Source organism: Centrocercus urophasianus, unplaced genomic scaffold, assembly GCF_019232065.1.
Source record: "Centrocercus urophasianus isolate 14NV4802_14NV808 unplaced genomic scaffold, USGS_Curo_1.0 seq_23, whole genome shotgun sequence".
NCBI lineage: Eukaryota > Metazoa > Chordata > Aves > Galliformes > Phasianidae > Centrocercus > Centrocercus urophasianus.
In genome coordinates this window covers 15,442,703-15,460,650 of record NW_024884789.1, presented here as the reverse complement: position 1 = coordinate 15,460,650, position 17,948 = coordinate 15,442,703, and the positions used below count along the sequence as shown (strand labels likewise).

The 17,948-nt window shown below is 36.0% G+C and overlaps 1 protein-coding gene across 2 annotated transcripts in view; it reads left to right on the top strand.

The window, feature by feature from the left end:
* The window catches only part of VPS13C (vacuolar protein sorting 13 homolog C), a 79,985-nt gene that overhangs the window by 15,925 nt on the left and 46,112 nt on the right, over positions 1-17,948 (top strand). For both annotated transcript variants that reach the window (XM_042824379.1, XM_042824380.1), the window contains exons 11-34: positions 603-730; positions 1,510-1,616; positions 2,294-2,465; positions 2,935-2,997; positions 3,656-3,791; positions 4,406-4,500; positions 5,156-5,298; positions 6,275-6,467; positions 6,630-6,744; positions 7,079-7,215; positions 7,930-8,056; positions 8,750-8,867; positions 9,197-9,326; positions 9,696-9,774; positions 10,655-10,794; positions 11,298-11,451; positions 11,940-12,016; positions 12,162-12,221; positions 14,074-14,221; positions 14,607-14,723; positions 15,160-15,263; positions 15,557-15,724; positions 16,506-16,810; positions 17,627-17,774. In XM_042824379.1, coding sequence (XP_042680313.1) covers positions 603-730; positions 1,510-1,616; positions 2,294-2,465; positions 2,935-2,997; positions 3,656-3,791; positions 4,406-4,500; positions 5,156-5,298; positions 6,275-6,467; positions 6,630-6,744; positions 7,079-7,215; positions 7,930-8,056; positions 8,750-8,867; positions 9,197-9,326; positions 9,696-9,774; positions 10,655-10,794; positions 11,298-11,451; positions 11,940-12,016; positions 12,162-12,221; positions 14,074-14,221; positions 14,607-14,723; positions 15,160-15,263; positions 15,557-15,724; positions 16,506-16,810; positions 17,627-17,774 — 3,164 coding nt within the window. The remainder of the gene's footprint in view (positions 1-602; positions 731-1,509; positions 1,617-2,293; positions 2,466-2,934; positions 2,998-3,655; positions 3,792-4,405; positions 4,501-5,155; positions 5,299-6,274; positions 6,468-6,629; positions 6,745-7,078; positions 7,216-7,929; positions 8,057-8,749; positions 8,868-9,196; positions 9,327-9,695; positions 9,775-10,654; positions 10,795-11,297; positions 11,452-11,939; positions 12,017-12,161; positions 12,222-14,073; positions 14,222-14,606; positions 14,724-15,159; positions 15,264-15,556; positions 15,725-16,505; positions 16,811-17,626; positions 17,775-17,948) is intronic.

The window sequence follows — 17,948 nt, the reverse complement described above, 5'->3', positions numbered from 1 at the left end:
TTCAATAATCCCCATTTAAATACTGGAAGGCTGTAATGAGGTCTCCTTACAGCCTTCTCTTCTCCAGACTGAACAAGCCTAGCTCCCTCAGCCTGTGTTTGTAGGAAAGGTGCTCTGGCCCTCTGATCATCTTTGTGGCCCTCTTCTGGATCCTCTCCAACAGCTCTCTGTCTTTCCTGTATTGGGGGCCCCAGAGCTGGATGTAGTACTCCAGGTGGGACCTCACAAGAGTAGAGTAGGGAGGGACAATTCCACTCCCTGTCCCTGATGGCCACCCCTCTTCTGATGGAGCCCAGATACCACTGGCCTTCCAAGCTGCAAGAGCACACTGCTGGCTCATGTTCAATTTTTCATCCACCAGGACTCTCAGGTCCTTCTCCGCAGTGCTGTTCTCAAGGAGTTCTTCACCCTGTCTGTATATTTATCTGGGATTACTCTGACCCAAGTGCAAAACCTTGCACTTTACTGTGTTGAACTGTTTCTGTGGGTCTTGAGTGTACACATCATACTATGTGGAGTAGGTGATATATCAGGCAGCGGGCTTAAGTATTTTTAAGATGGCTTCCTGTTTTAAATTAATCTCAATTTTTTAATTTTTTAAGTTTTTAGACCAGTATCAGCCTCTGCAAGAGTTTTTATCAACCCAAATGCAGAAGCAGAACTGAAAACTCCCAAGCTTGATTGTAATGTAGAAGTACAGAGAATTGCTATTGAACTCACAAAGCCACAGGTAAGTTGGGTTGGTGTCAGTTGTCACCTGCTTCAGAGTTTATGAGGAGCTGTATCAGTAATTGTGATTAAAAAATGTGATCCTTGTGTAACAGTTGCTCCCCGCTGTTAGATTCAGGCTTTCTGACCTTGTTACCTGCAGAAGCTGTGAGAACAGCACTTGGAATAGAGAACAGAAAATGGAATCTCTTATGATTAACCCTTGTCTCACTTTATCTGCTGAAACTATAAGCCAGCACTGTAATGGGAGAGAAGGAAGGGTAAAAGCAAGAGTAGGAATGAATGGTGTGTACTGGCTTTGGGAACAGAGCCCACACTCATTTTGATAGCTCCCTAGCAATATCATTGCTTATTCAGTTATAATTTACAGTTTCAGTGTATTTTTAGCTCTCATCGATTCCCAAATGCAGTCTGTATTGAGAACAGTGCCAAGATTATTAGTGCAAATGCAGTTCCAATATTGGGGCAATTTTTTATTGACAAAGGAAGAAAATAAGATTTGAGAAAGTTCAAGACTGTGTTTTGAGCAGGTGAATAGAAGTAAGAAAAATAGACCTGTTTTGTTTCTCAAGGAAACCAGAATTTCAGATGGCAGCATCCTCCAACAGCAATAGGTATAGCTGTTGGTCTACTTTAAGTAGCAATGAAAATGCATAGGCCTAAATTTCTGTGTAGTTTGGGGAGCACTGAAGGCAGCCTTACAAACATATATTTCTACTGGAAATACTGCATGTAATGAAATCCAAACTTTTGCTAAGGAACTTGTTTTCCTGTGCTTAGTACCTCAGCATGATTGACCTTCTGGAGTCCGTAGATTACATGGTTCGCAATGCACCGTACAGAAAATTTAGGCCAAATGTACCTCTGCATAAAAATGCCAGGCAATGGTAAGTTGCACTGAGTCATGCGCTCTCTGGGAGATGTGTCGAGATGTGTTGAGTCATTTCCAGTCTTATCATCCTCCTTTGTGGACAATGTGCTTTTAAAACTGGATTGCATGTGTCATTAAAACTTAACGTAGCTTTTTACTTAGCCAAGTAAAAATAGTTTGCAGAGCAGATTATGTGAAAGATCCAGGTGATGAAAATGACTTATAAAGCTAACTTTCATCCCAGAATCTCTGAACAAAACTCCAGTGATCTCTCTGAAGATTAGAATACAATTTTAGAAAAACTAAAGAAAAAATTAGTACATGTATTACAAGGGAAACGTGTCAACTGTAATTTTAGTTCTTAGTTTTGAGCTGATTACATTTTTTATGGATCTTTTTCTGAATAACGAATTGATGCTACTTATCAAAGTGTTTAAATGTTCTTTATGCTTTTATAGCCCAGATTTGTAAACATGTGGAAGTCAGTAGTGAATATGAATTTATAGTTCATCAGACATGGAACATAAGCCTTTGGTCTTTTCATGAAGTGAAGTAGAAACTTTAAAATTTTGTAAGTGAATTGCTTAAATGAAGAAAGTGTTTGTGTATTAATAAAATACTCCTTCTGCAGTTTCTAAGTTGCAGGGCACAAAATGAAATATGAAATTATCCACATGTGTGAATTTATTGTAGGTGGAAGTATGCAGGTGACAGCGTTCTTGAAGTTCACATCAAAAGATGTACTCGTATGTGGTCGTGGAGTAACATAAAACAACATAGGCAGCTTCTGAAGAGTTACAGAAACGCATACAGGAACAAACTGACACAGAGCAAACTGTCAGAAGAAACGCAGAGACAAATTCAGGTATGCAGTGTTTCACTCAAGGGCAAATATTTTTTTATCCCTTGATTACATAATTCTTTAAATATTCATGACAGCCATCAAGATTGATGGTTTTCTTAGAGCACAAGAGGTCTAGAAAGACAGTTTTAATCAGAAGCTCAACATAACCTGGTGGGGAAAGAAAGAATTCTAATGTAGATGTGTAAATTAACATTTCTTGGTTTTAGGGTAATAAACTTTGGTTTTTTATTGAAGTGTAAGATAGAAGGATAAAAATTATACTAACATCAGGCTTCAGAAGCAGATGTACCCATTAAAAGAAAGGAGCATGTCTAGAGAGAAGTTGGAGAGTAAATATGAAAGGATTGGTAGAGAAATTGTAGTAGTGAGATTTTACTAAATGTGACTGAGTAGCAGATGATTTATATTATATTATTTTTAACATTTTATATATTTTATTTTTATTATAAAATATTTTATATTTTTACAGGACCTAGAAAAAAAGCTTGATGTCTTCAATATAGTCCTAGCAAGACAACAGGCACAAGCTGAGGTAAGAAATTATTTCTGTTCAGTAATATTGTAGCACTTCAAATAGGATTGTTTGGTCATTACAGAGTCTTGACAAAATCTGTGGTGATGAGTATGGCTGAATGGGGAAAAAAGAAGGCAAGCTTCCAGTTTTTCCAGGACAGGAATAAATCAGTTTACAAACTAGAAGCAATTCCCCAATACTTACTACTGCATGCGCTGTTTCTGCTGTCTAGCCTGTACCATACTGCAGTTGTCTCTGCATTAATGATTGTTTTGTTCCTTTGACTTCTGTTATTTCAAGACTAGCTCTACTGGTTTTCAAATCAAACATATACAGCTGTTACCACACAATCTGTACTTTCAAATATTCTGATGCCTTTCTAGTGGACAGCAAATTTAATTAAACAACAGCTATGATAGAATTTTTAAGAGGTAGATGAAACCTACGTTTTATTTTGGAAATCATTTGTGACGCTAAGTAGTTGCCTGTTACAATGCTAGGGAAAATTTGGGGTCTGCAGTTGAGGTGAAAAACACTTAGCATTCTGAAGGTAAGCTCAGAATAGTCCCTCTTGCAGGGGTGATGTTGCTGTCCCTCTCATGCCTATTAAACACGTAATCTACAGGAAAACAAAATACATAATAATTAATTACATATTTTAATGTCTGCTTTGTAGACAATAAGATCAGGACAGAAACTACTGAAGAAGAAAGGCATTGAAGCTGAAAAAAAAAGTGGAGGATGGTTTAGTGGTTTCTGGGGTAGGAGAGAATCTAGAAAAAAGGAAGATGAAGAATCATCCGTTCCTGAAAGTAAGTGTAGGCTGTAATATAGTAACTTTTTAAGACATCAGAGTTTCTATGTACTTGGTTGAATGAAGACAAAGAAGCAAGTTACGGTATGTCTTACTGTATGTTCCCTACTATACAGAAGTGAGTATGAAACAGACAATACCACACAGTAGTGATCTATTTTATGATTTTATTTACTGTTATTGATGATTGAGTTGGAAAATAGGGAGTATTTCTGAAATGTCCCTAAATACTTCAGAACCTTCTAAGGAGAAGAGTATCGAGTTTTTAGCTGTGGTTTTACAGGTGACGACTGAAATACTGTATTCTGGTCATCTTCCATCTGAAAGAGAAAGTGCTTCTAATAGTACTCCTCAAAGCTCTTTTCATTGCTGGAAAATGTGGATCGTCTCGTAATATAAATGATGGTAATTTTAGTGCTGCATACATAATGCCATATATGAAGGCTGCTTGTTATTTTACAAAGTGGACTTTACTGCAATATAATATAGAACTTTGTGTCAACAGAACTTAAGCGCAGTAGAAAACTAGTGGGAGGGAAATTGGTTATAGTTGCTAGCTGAAGTGTAAGCTTTTGTGGATTTTATTTATGTATGTATATATTTATTTATTAGCTATCGATGAACTAATGACACCAGAAGAGAAGGCTAAGCTTTTTACTGCTATTGGCTATAGTGAGAGCTCCTATCACCTTTCCTTACCGAAACAGGTAAACAACTTTTTAAGGGGATGGTTTAAAAACAAATCTTTCTATTATTGTGCTTCCCATGGGAAGGCTCAAAATTCTAAGTGGCAACATTGTATTATTCTCTGTACAATCAGTCCTGTGAGCTTAGGTGCTTGTCAGATTGAGAAGAGTAGAGCAGCAGCAAGCATCTGTGACCAGCAAAGAAGATGCAAAATGCAAACAGTGCATTTGTGTAGGAAAAGGTTGATTTCTTGGTTTAGACAAACAGTGAACTGTAAAGGTGCTTTCATTTTTGTCAATACCACATGGAAATGTGCAGGCTTCAAATTGATTATGGAGTATGGTTCAATTTTTCTTAACTTGCTGATTGGCACAGTCACAAATGGTACATAGGCAAAATATGTTTTTGACACTTGCTTTCACAGTTTAAAACCCCTGTGAGTTCTTAGAAGAAAAAAAAATTCAAATTAACTCAGCATTTCTTGAAATACCATGTTTTATATTAGAGAAATGTCTGGTGAGGGTTGAAGGTTCTGTAAACTGAGGTTATTGCCTGTGGATGTATGGCTGCTGGTTTAGCCATAACTCCACATTGCATTAGATTCATTTAAATTAGGAGTTCAGAAAAAATTTTGTGATGAAGATGACTAATTGCAGTTTTCTCTCTCTTTGCTAGTATATTGCCCATATTGTGACATTGAAGCTGGTGAGCACTTCTCTTACAATTAAAGAAGACCAGAATGTGGCAGAAACTCTTAAAGTTCAGATAATTGATTTGAGTACAAAAATATCACAACGCCCAGGAGCACAAGCCATTAAGTAATTAGATTTATATTTTGCTTTTGTAGAAATCTTACTTTTTTCAAAATTCTTACACCTTTTTTTTTTCTTGAAAATTGTATTTATTTTTTTACATGGATTTTTTTTTTTTTTTTTGTTTCATTCTTTCTAATAATTAGAAGATATTGTCAGTTTGGTGAATAATATTGAATGGAATGAGGAAAAGGATATTATTTGTTGCTGTGTGAATGTGAATGAGTTGTTTGTTGAATTTATATGTTGAAGTGCTGTATATTAACTCTGGGAATTATTTAAGCAGTGTGCAATGGTTTAGCTAACACGTTCCAGCCAAGCTATTGAATGTGATGTGGCTTATTTCCTACAGAAAAAAAAAAAATCCATGCCTGTGTATTGTGTGTACATATGAGCCAGCACATGGAAACCTTTCTCTTCTGAGAGAAATCACGCCAGAAATAATGGGCACAAGTTATTGTTACACAGTGATGTAAGAATGGTTTCAGTGTCTGGAGAACAAGTCTGCATTTGTTCACACTTTCATTTGCAGTTCCTTTATCTTTTGACTTCTTGCATAGGATCACCAGCTGAGTTGTGAACTGTGGAAATATTTTGCTGAAAACAGTTTTATTAAAGGTGTGATCACAACCCCCAGAAAAGTTGTACAAGTTTTACATAAATGTATGCCATATCATTTACTTGGCGGGAAGTGGTCCATAGAGAGATTCCAGCAAGAGAGACCCAGCACCCTGAAAAGAATTCTGTTTCTAATAACTGCAGTTGAAAGGAAAATATCACCCTTGTTGTGAAGAACATGGCTCCTACCTATTTCTTCACAGTTCATGTTACAATGAGTTACCCATGTTGTTTGTTAGTCCTGTGACACTAGCTTGATTTCTTATTTTCCTTTATCAAAAGCCTTCTGATATTGCTTGTTCCTCATAGATGGAACTGTTCCAGTTTCTAATTTATATAGTAATTACCCACCTGTCGTCTTTAGGGTGGAAGCAAAGCTTGAAAACTGGTATGTTACCGGCCTGAGACAAGAAAACATTATACCATCTCTTGTGGCTTCCATTGGGGACAGCAAGTCTTCTCTACTGAAAATAGAGTTTAATACTAATCCCGAAGATAGTACTGCTGATCAGAGTCTTAGTATTGAATCACAGCCTGTGGAAATAAAATATGATGCAGTGAGTAGTAATCAAAATTGTTCTCTCTTTTGTGATTCTTTTTTTAACTGTCGCTTTCATTCTCTTTGCTCGATTAAGATTTATTTTGTAGTTTTTTTCTGAATTGCTTATCATCATGTTGTTAAAACATGTTGTTAATTCTTGTCTCTTTGTCTTTAAAAGAGAACAATAAATGCAATGGTAGAATTCTTCCAGACAAGTAAGGGAATGGATCTTGAAAGATTGACATCAGCCACGTTAATGAAGCTCGAAGAAATCAAGGAAAGAACTGCTACAGGTAAGGGACATCTCACTGAAGGCAAAGCCTCGAATATCATAGAATATTTCTTTCAAAACTTTGTGTTTTGATTGCTGGCTAAATAGAATTACTAGATGTCTTTTTTATCTCGTTCGGTTTTTTTTTGTTTGTTTTGTTTTGTTTTGAACTTAGAATAATGGATGTTCTTTTAGTGGAGAGCAGTTGGTTGAGGTGGAAAACAAACCTTTAAAAAAGTCAGCCTGTATCTAAGATGTGTTATATTTCAGATAACATTTCTTCATATATGACCTGGAAAAATGTTTTCTTGTGAGTAGCATTTCAATTGTAATGTCCCTTCTCTTTTGTTTTGTAGGATTAGTTCATATTATCGAAATGAGGAAAGTCCTTGACTTGAAGGTTCATCTGAAACCTTCCTACCTTGTGGTTCCGCAGACAGGTTTCTACCATGAAAATTCAAATTTGCTGATCTTAGACTTCGGTACATTTCAGGTATGTGAATGATCTCTTTTCATAAGCACAGAAGAAGAAGGAAATAGTCTTTTTTTTTTTTTTTTTTTTCTCAACATATCTGTCACGTAAAACTGTGAATATCAGAAAGTGAAGGTGTGCATCTGCAAAAGTATTCTCACCTAGTGTGCTTAAAAGATCAACTGCAGTCAGCAGTTCTGTCAGTGTTCAGAGCTGTTGGGTTGACTATGATGTAGCTGTGTAACCTGCCCCAGAAACATTGTCTTTTTTGATAAATCATGGTAATAATATTTTTATTAATAATATATTTAGCAAAATGTGATTATTTTTCCTTTTGTTTATCTTTAGAATGAGGTACCTCTTATTAATATAAGAGGATATATGTTTTTTTACTTGATTTTGAAAATTGATTCTGTTACTTCTATGAAAATAAAAAATGGCAATTATTTAACTTGCTTTTAATTGACTAAATAAATATTTTGTTTGTACTTCAGCTATAAACTTTTAAATTAATAATAAGAATTCATTTCACATTACATGAATTGTATGGTTTGACAGCACCATCAGAAATAACAATTTAATAGCCTTGGTGAGGGAAGTGTGGAAGTAATCTAGGTATGTTCTCTATAATAATCCAACTGGCTATCAGGAAGTTACATGAATCATCTTTTTCACCATCACTAGAACTAATATTTGGCGTCAGTTTTATACTTATCTTGTCCTTACGTTTTCTAGCTGAACAGCATAAACCAAGGCAGTAGTGAAGCTTCTAGTTTTTCATCCTTAGAAGAGATTATGGACAAAGCTTATGACAAGTTTGATGTGGAAATAAAAAATGTGCAACTTCTTTTTGGAAGAGCAGGTACTAAAACAAAACTTTTAAACTACTAATTAAATATTCACTAAAATGCTTTTGAACTAATTATCAGTTGTTTACTGAAAAACTGTTTACTCAGAGGATTGCTGAAGTACACCTTTCTGTAATTAGTAAATATGTTTTTGAAGAGAAAAGGCAAACAAAAAGCCAGAATTTAAGTAAACAGATTTAGTTTAAAAACAAACAAACAAACAGCCACCTCTTCTAGTATTAAGCTGAGAAATTTCCTTGTTAGTTTTTCTTGAAACATCTGCTTGTGTTTTGGTTGTAGGTCTGTGTATTATTTCTTTATTTTGCTTTTGAGCAACGTAAACACATACAATTATTATTATCTTTACTATGCTGTACAATATGGGTGAAGTTGGCCTTAGTATTAGTTCATTTGGACTTAAGTTTTATGGTTGATAAAATGCTAGGTTACTTTAAAAAATTTTTTGTATTCAAGTGCATCATTTAGTGTGGAGTTGAGCTTAACAGTGCCAAGTCAATGTATTGCTAAGGAATGTAGAAAATCTATTAAAAAGCCCTTAGAACATCTCACCCAAATTGTTCTGACTGCTTTGGTTTGTGAGTGGGTTCTTCAGCTTTTCTTGGGGATGCTATTTGAATACTCACAGTATTTTAATTATAGCAATTAGCAAGCAATGCGTTTCATCTAAATGGATTTAATACTTGCAGGTGAAGACTGGAAGAAAGCTCGTTTTCAGCATTCATCAACTTTACATATGTTACAGCCTATGGATATTCATATACAGCTGGCAAAATCAATGGTGGAAAGAGATACAAGAATGGCAAAGTAATGTACTAATGTTGAGAGGGTTTATTTTTTAATTACTGTGTACGTACAGAACAGAACAAAATATTATACTTTGGAATTTGAAGACATCAATGTCTTAGTTAGCTTACTACTTTTAACAAAGCCTTTTTTCACTGTTTGTTCCCTGATCACCTTGATGAAGTAACTAAATGAGTGACTGCAAACCTGATTTTGATGGGTGCAACACTTGCTTTTAATGCAGATTCAGTAGCTTTACTGTGATCTGACTTCAGTATCAGTAATGTTTTAATCAAGAATTGGTGTGTACTGTTTCTTTTGTCTTAGAACCAGATTTCTTTTTTCTTAAGGTTTAAAGTGTCAGGAGGGCTTCCTTTGATGCATATCAGGGTTTCTGACCAGAAAATCAAGGGGATTTTTGATCTGATTGATAGCATTCCATTGCCTCAGATGTCATCTGTTTCAATTCCAAGCACAAAGGTAAGCTGAACATAAATAATAAAAGTTAAACAATACTACTACTACTAAAACTTTGACAACAGAATCAAAGTGATTGTTATATGAATTCCTCCTAATGTCTGCTCACTTTTTTAATCTGAAATACGAGATCTGTTGCTCATCTGAGCTGTGCAAAGTGTCTTCATTACAACTTAACATCAGAACATGTTGGCTAATTCCAACAGAGCTAGCTTTGTCACTGTCATGTTGGCTTCAGTATAAATATTGCCCAAACTCAAATGTGTAATAAATGAAAGACCAGCTTAAAGATTTATCATCATTGGAAAGTGCAACTCAACGTACCAACTTATGAAAACTTAAAAACTGACTTTTTTTTCCTTCTCACTCTAGGCAGCAACTATTCCCACAATTCCTGTTGATGCCAAAGGACTGCTTCCTACACACCACTTCTTAGCAGAAATGGTGTCAGGTAAGAAAGAAAGAACATAGCAAAATTTATGGAATAACTTAGTATTTTCAGGCAAGTATTGGTCTTAAAGCATGCTATTAGGACACTAGGGATGAGTACAGTTGTCTCTAACTTGGATAATAAGATTATTAAAATGCTGTTGTTACCTCAGAATACTACATATGCTTTTTTTTTTTAAAAAAAAACCTTCTTTATTGAAATAAATTCATATTCTGCATAAGCAACTTCTTAAATAAGTAGAGTGAGCTGTTAATAGCAATTGCATTAGGATGTGATTAGCAATCCAGCAATTATCCAGATGTCATGCCACGTCTTTTAGAGAATTGAGAAAACTTTTTCAAGAGTGAATTACACTGTTTTAGTAAAAACCAAGTCTGCTGCTGTCATTTGAAGAGTTTGATGTTAAAGACATCTACTTCGAGGTAAGCACATGGCAAAGGCTAAATAACATATTCAAAGCACATATTCTTTTATAAGTAGCCAGTGTATGGCAGAAATACTGCTGCAAACGTTACAGGAGTGCTGTCTGAAATGTTTTACATTAGTCAAGCTCTTCTGTCTCTGCAAATACAGAGCAAGACTAGCAAATGGCAAATTAGATTGATGCTTTGAATTTGAATGTTTATTTTCCTAGTTGTTCCAGAAAAAAATTTGCACAGTGGCATCTAATTATACAACTAAATTCTAGTGCTTTCTTCAATAGAGCTTCAATTTTTGTTGCTTTGCCATTTTCATCCAATGGGAAGAAGGCAATATAGATGTAAAAAGTGTGCTTTGTCAGATTAGATTTAAGTGGTACTAGAAGGGAAAGAAACCGGGAGAGATCCATCCTTGTTCCTGGTAAAAGCTTACTGAGGAGGAGGTCACCTCTGTTCTGCAGATTCTGAAGAAGAATATTTTGATTTTGAAGAAAGTTGTGAACAAAGCGATAGGACACTAAGAAAAGGAGAAGAAATAGGAAGCAAGGAATCTGCTAAAGAGGAACTGACAGATCTTCAACTGAAGTTTGAAATTAAAGAGGTATGTCTCTTTAATTCTATCTTAATCTCCTGTATAAAGACTACTTACTATAAGAAAACCCATTATTCTATTACCAGTGTTGTCCAAGTTTATGGACACACGACACATGTTTACCAAAGTAAAAATATAAGTGTGTGTGTATATATCAGTTTTATTTATAAAACACAGAGAAGAGTACATAAAATGTATATTCTTCAAGTGTGTGTATAAGTTGTGTAATACAACACAAACAGCAACAAAAAAATCTAAAGAGCCCATTCCTGGAACTATTATTTTATATTAACACCAGCACCCACTTCGTCCCTTCCCCAGAAAAGAAATGGAATGGAAGAGCAAAGCAAGTAACTTGGCAGGTCACCCACAAAGAGCAAAATCCATGAAGTGTCTGTGACCGTCAGGTGTAAACAAGGCATTAATACAAATAGCATTCCTTCATTGTTGATTTGAGCAAAGAAAACACTCTATGTAAAAAGATGGCAAAACTTTATTTCTTACTCATCCAGGTTTTGCTAGAACTCACCAAGCAAGAAAAAACTGAGGAAACAGTGCTTGTGTTTGATGTAATGCATCTTGGGACAGAAGCAACTGTCAGAACGTTTAATTTAGCAGCTGTATCATATTTGAAGACAATAAGCCTGGATTACTATGAAATTGGAGGTAATATAGGAGTAATATATTGCATGTATTTCTAGTAGCCTATATTGTATATATATATGTAGTAGCCTTTTTTTCTGTGCTCCGTAATATTCAGACATTGCTCTAGTTTTACCATAAACATATTTCACCATATGCACCATATTTCAGTATTATGCAACTTTCCACTGGCAGTGCTTGTCTCAGTTGTGCAGCTGTCAGTTGTGGCCTGCCACCTTACTGATTAGCAGATAAATAAGTGAAATACTACTTAGCAGATAAATAAATAAAATACTGCTTAGCAGATAAACAGATATTTTGGGATAGAGAATACGGACTTGCTGGTTTAGACTTGAAGACAAACCACTGATTCATGTGTCATGGGGCAGTAGATGTTAACAAACTACATTGAAAGCTAACCCCTGTGTTCAAGGCACAAATGCCACTGGCTCACTGAAAGGAGAAATCTAACTAACTTGTGTATTTTGGGTCTGTTTTCTTGTACGTTACAGGTAAAAAAGCACCCCTTCATTTAATTAGTTCATCAGATAAGCCTGGCTTAGACCTTCTGAAGGTGGAATATATCAAGGTAAAGTTTAATCTTTCTAAAGGATGATTTTTTTGTTTGTTTAAACATAACAAAGTCTTTGACCTTCTATTTACAGAAGATATTTTATATTTTAAGAGTTCGGAGGATGGTTTGAGTTAACCTCTATGCTAATCATTCATTTCAGGCTGACAAAAATGGTCCACACTTCCACACTGTATTTGACAACACTGAACAGAAAATTCAAGTGAGTAGGGATTCTTTTCTTTTTCCTTCCTTTTGTACCATGGAGCCTGAAAGTTCATAAGCATGTGTCAGTTTTTATACCCTTAATGTAAGAGCTATATGTTGGTCTATTTCGTAACTGTGGAGAACATCTATTTGGTTACAAGCTAATGTGGATAAAATTAAAATAGTATAAGTGTGTGTCATCTTCTCAAGCATGTAAAATGTTAATATTGGAAAAGTGTAGCAGATGGAGAGGTTTTTCTGTTTCTTGTCAAATTGAATATTTGTATGTTTGAATATTTGAATATTGTGATCTGTGTAATCAGCACTCTGGTTAAATTTGCCATGAAGTCTATGCACATTTAAGAGTGTTTTATTTTTTATTAGAAAGGGGAACTTGTTCTAGTTCTTGCTGTGAAATAGGAGCTTGTTGTGATGCTATTTTCCACTTCTTTCATTCTCTAGAATGATAACTTAATCTTTCAAAACATCCTGAATTGCAGTAATTAATGACAGTGAATATGTACTTTCTTAACTTCTGGTTGTTGTGCTAATGGCATATTTTTGAGTGTTTGTTCTAAGTAAAAACAGTATGTTGGTGAGAAATAACTTCTCTGAAAGGTATTTCCCTCCCTTTTGAACATCTTGACCAATATTTTCCTGCCTTGAAATCATTTGAAGGCCATCTGGTCCGTCTCCCCTGCAGTGTGCACTGCTAGCCACATAGTTTTAGAGTATCTGCAGATTTTATCAGGGAAGTCCAGATAATACTGGATTTATTTATTTATTTATTTATTAAGAATTGGCTCCTGAAGCTCCAGCAGGAGATGACGTGTTTATTTCAATGTTAGTGGATGGAACTGATTGATTTTACTCTATGGGAGAGTGCTGATATTTAGAAACTCCACTTATTCTATGTGGTTAAGTGTTGTATTCTGGCTTCTCAGTAAGGCTTACGTGTCTGTAAGAACTGGATTTGAGGTCTTTTCTATTCCAAGCTGATTCAAGTGGATCATCTGGTTTGCTAAACTACAAGGCGGTCGTTTATCCGTAGTTTTGGATTCCCTTAATCTATTTGCTTACAAACTTCTCTATCCCGAGTATCTGTATGGCAGTCAGCTGCCTCTTATCCTTTTGTCTTGTACTGGGTTATGCATGCAAGGAGTCTGAGTTTGACAGAGCACAGTGTTTGAGCAAACAGAATCCTGATTTAAGTTAGACTACCTTAATCCCGATGTGTCTTCTTAAATTAGTCATCTGAGAAGGAATTGCCTCTGTTCTAATGCTTCTAAATTCATTTTGTGTCATTTGAGGAAGCAATAACTTAGTGGTTATGGCTGTTGTTGTCAGATTGACTTATTTTTTAAGCCTACCATTTTTCTGCTTTACAAAAAACTTTTCTTCCCTTTATAATCTGTTGCTGGTGATATGTTTCACTTCTCTATTTCTAAGGAATTGTTGTGCTCCTGTAGTAGAAATGCTAAGTTATGGTTTGAAAAAGTGATTGATCACCTGGTGGGAAGGGAGGGCCAACCCAGGGCAGCTCATATGCATGCAATGTAATATACCTGAGTGATAGAAGGGGTGGAGCCAGGATCCATCCCTTCCCAGCCCTCATTTAAGGGTTGGCAGTGGAGGTAAGAGTAACTTACTAGAGATGCCTTGTACCTGAGGGCTTCCAAGGGTAAGCAGATTCTTCTTTTTGTTTCTGTGTCCATTGCTGCTGCATTTGTGCATACCCTTGTTTGCTGCAGCCTAGAACTTCTCTGCTATGTTGTCATTGCTGCACTTTCCATAGCATTACAGTTCCATTGGGTGCTTTTTTACTTGTTACCAACACTTTGTGATGTGGAGTCTCATGTTTTCAACAGGTAACTTTTTCATCACTTAACATTCTGCTGCATACAGAGGCCCTTATGTCTGCTGTCAGTTTTCTAGCAACTGTTAGTCCATCAGGAAGTAGCAAAGTGACACCAGCTAAAGAAGAAAAGCAACAAGATGACCTTTCATTAAAGAAAGGTATGCTTATGCATTTGTCAGAATGATGGGTCTGGGTGGATATGTTGTGTGTTGGCAAAAAGATGAAATGCTAGAGAATCTGATGAGTTTAGCCTAGCTGGGTGGGGATCGTGGCTTATGTCACAGTGCCTCAATGCATTGATGGACTGTTGTAGAGAAAAGCCTAATGAAAATCTTATTGTTCCTAGAGAACTAAAAAATACGTTAAGGTAATAGCTCCAGAGAGGAGCAGATTCTAACATGCTAAGAGATGAAAGAACCTGTAGGAAGTCATATTGAATCATCGGAATGCCAGTCACTAAACTAAAACAGGCCTCCTGTGCTCTTGGGAGTTTAACTGAAAACGTGTGCTGTGCCTTGGAAAAACACCTCCTGTCTTTTCTAGTGACGAGACCTTCGAAGGATAAGGATGTCTTTGCCTTCAAGGTCTTTGCCAAGCTGGATGCCGTTTGTTTAAATCTTTGTGATGATATAAAGAACATTGCAGAAATCAAGATTCAAGGTACTACGTTTTCTGTTAGTACTGACCTTGTGGTTTAATTTCAAAGCAACTGTGTTTTTTGTGTTTTTTTTCCTTGTTTTCCTCTTTGGGTTGTTTCTGTTGTTTCCTTCTGTTTCTGTAAGTCTCAAATGCCTTGGGTATAATAGAGCTCTTAGTTACTGTGTCCCTTGTTGTAGAAATGGTAAATTACCTGGGTCCTAATTTGAAAACAAAGGAAGAAATCAAGTGTTTGTAGGTTTACTTTAATATATGTGTGCCTGTGTTTTTTGAGGTATCTGTTTAATTTGATTTGGGATGAAGAACAGAAATTTTTGTAGCAATATTACTTAATTAGGAGTGGTGAGGGGAATGTCTTATCAGTTTTTTTTTGTGTTGTCCCCCTTGCCCCAAAATTAGGTGTTACTTTGCTACTACTGTTTGTTCTTTCATTTGACAGGTCTTGATTCATCTCTTCTTCTTCAGTCAAATCAAACGGATTTCTTTGCCCGACTTAAAGACATAGTTGTTACAGATGTTGATACGAGGACCCTTCATAAAAAAGTACAGCAAGTTTTTAAGTCTTAATTGTTTCTTCATTAATTTTGTGTGTGCGAGTGAAGTGTAATGTGCATTCTTATTCCATTCTTCAAAAGACTTGATTTCACATGAGTACCTCTTTCCCGCTTGAAGTGGAGAATGAGGCTTTTATATTGGAGGAATTGTTGTCCAAACAGACTTTCCTTAAGCAGACTTATGTTACTAGCTTATCTGATAGACTGACAATATATTTGTTTCTTCTTTGTGCTTTCTTAAAAGCTACTGATGGCTGCTGTATATTTTTTCGTTCTTTCTAGGCTGTATCTATAGTAGGAGATGAAGTTTTCAGTTTCAGTCTGATATTATATCCATATGCTACTGAGGGAGAAGCCTATACTGATATGTCAAAAGTGGATGGTACTGTATCTTTGAAAGTAGGCTGTATTCAAGTAGTATACCTTCACAAATTTCTTGTATCTTTGCTGGTAAGTCTTTTTTTCTTCATGTGACTTGGGATGCATTCATTAGCTTTCCCTATTTGCAACCTCAGAGAGACTTATAACTTGAGTTTCTGTACGAGTGTGCTTAAATTTCCTTATGTACTACTTATAAACTTGGATAAGCCAACTGTAACTGATTTGGAAGTCAAAAACTACCAAGCTCTGGAAATGCCAGAGGCTGCTCTGTGCCCTTTCTACTCACCTATGCTCTTAAGGCGTTTCAGTTCTCACACCAGGCCCCAGGGAAAAACTGAGGTCATTGCAAATGTAACTGAGTTAACACTGGAGACAAAAAAATTTCTGCAAATTGAGATCCTGTAAGGACTACAAATTAATCACTGTAAATCACTTGTCCTTTTGTCAGATCTTCTCAATCTTGACTTTTGTAAAGCGTTAGTGGGTTCTCTGCCACTAACTACTGACTTCAGTAAGTATTAGCATTCACTGGTAAAATAGAGGGGCTTTAAAACAATGTATCCCTTGGAAGGTAATGAGATAAAAGAACCTTACCACTAATGTGGGTGGGAAATGGAAGCAAAGTGATGAGTTTAAAAATCATTGGGTTGTAGTGGTTAGTACATTTTTGGCCCTGTAACAGATATAATGGGAAAAGGTATTCAAGGAAAACTTAACACAGTAAGCAGCAGAACTTTTAGTTGATGTTGGTTATTATTGATGTTGTAAAATGAGAGATTAGTTGAGATTAAAAAAGAAAAAGCCCTATTTATAGCTGTATTTCTCCTTTCTCTTCAACTCTTTATTCTAGACCTTCTTGAACAACTTTCAGACAGCTAAGGAGGCTCTGAGTGCTGCTACAGTCCAGGCTGCAGAAAAGGCTGCTACCAGTGTGAAAGATCTGGCTCAAAGAAGCTTTCGACTCGCTATGGACATTCACTTAAAAGCACCAGTTATAGTCATTCCTCAGTCCTCAGTTTCCTTCAATGCTATAGTAGTAGATCTTGGCTTGATTAAGGTTCAGAACCAGTTTAGCTTGGTGTCTCCAGAAGGCAATTTGCTTCCTCCAGTCATTGACAAAATGGATGTGCAGCTGACTAAGCTGAAACTGTCTAGGTAAAGTGCATTTCATCAAGTAATGCCTTAGCTAGTTGGTAATATTAATGCCTTGTAAGGCACTAATCTACTTGTTTATAAATTGTGGTTAGTGGCAGTCACATATTTGGTGTTAAAATACATCAGTTGAAATTAATGTCTCCCATTTATTTCCGTGGGAAGTACAGCATATGCAAAGAGCACAATTACGGTGCATGGTAGAGCAAATTATCAACTACAAAAAGCTGTTTTTTCAGTGTAGTCATCATCATTATCTATACCTTTTTACCTGTGATGAATAATAGCCTGCATGATGTGCTCCTAAAAATCTGCATGGCTGTCTGGAACGTTCCTTGTCTTTCGTGTCACTGTCACCACTGCTGAAATGTGCCACACGTGACCTCACTGTGCTGACATCCACTGTCAGTAAGCATGGATGCAGTCTTTCCCACATGAAGGAATTTAATCCCACACCATCTGATGGCCTGTGTCAGACTGCCCCTTTGCCACCATCCAGGAAAATGTAACAATATTGGTGGGAAGGTTCAGCCTATACTGTCGTACCACCACCATCTGCCTCTGACATCATAGGCCCACATAATAAAATTGGAGGCATTAATTTTGGGGCTCTCATACTAGCTCTCATACTAACATGTTAACCTAGGAACAAATAGATGAGAAGTGAAATAAGATTGCCCTGCTCAGGAAGCCATATATGCCTAAGGAGATTAAACTTGATATTTTAGTACGTTTTGAGTTAAAAAAAAAAATATATATAGCATGATTTAACTGTTTTCTTTAATGTTCTTTTTATTTTTTTTTCTTCTTTCTTTTAAGAACCACTGTGGAGACAGGTTTATCACATCAGGACATTCAGATACTTCACCCAATTAATTTGAGCCTTTCTGTCCATCGAAATCTAGCTGCAACTTGGTTTCACAAATTGCCAATGTTGGAAATCACAGGGTATCTGGATACAATGAATGTAAGTTTAATGAAATTAAGACAGTGAGAAGCTCATAATACTACTTAATGTAGGGCTAGCATGTATGTTTCTGGTCACAACAGTGGAACAAACTACATGCTGTTAGCTGAGTAATGTTTCAGGAATGTCGATAGCATTTAACTTATGTGTGTAAATATTGAAGCTTAAAAGTGT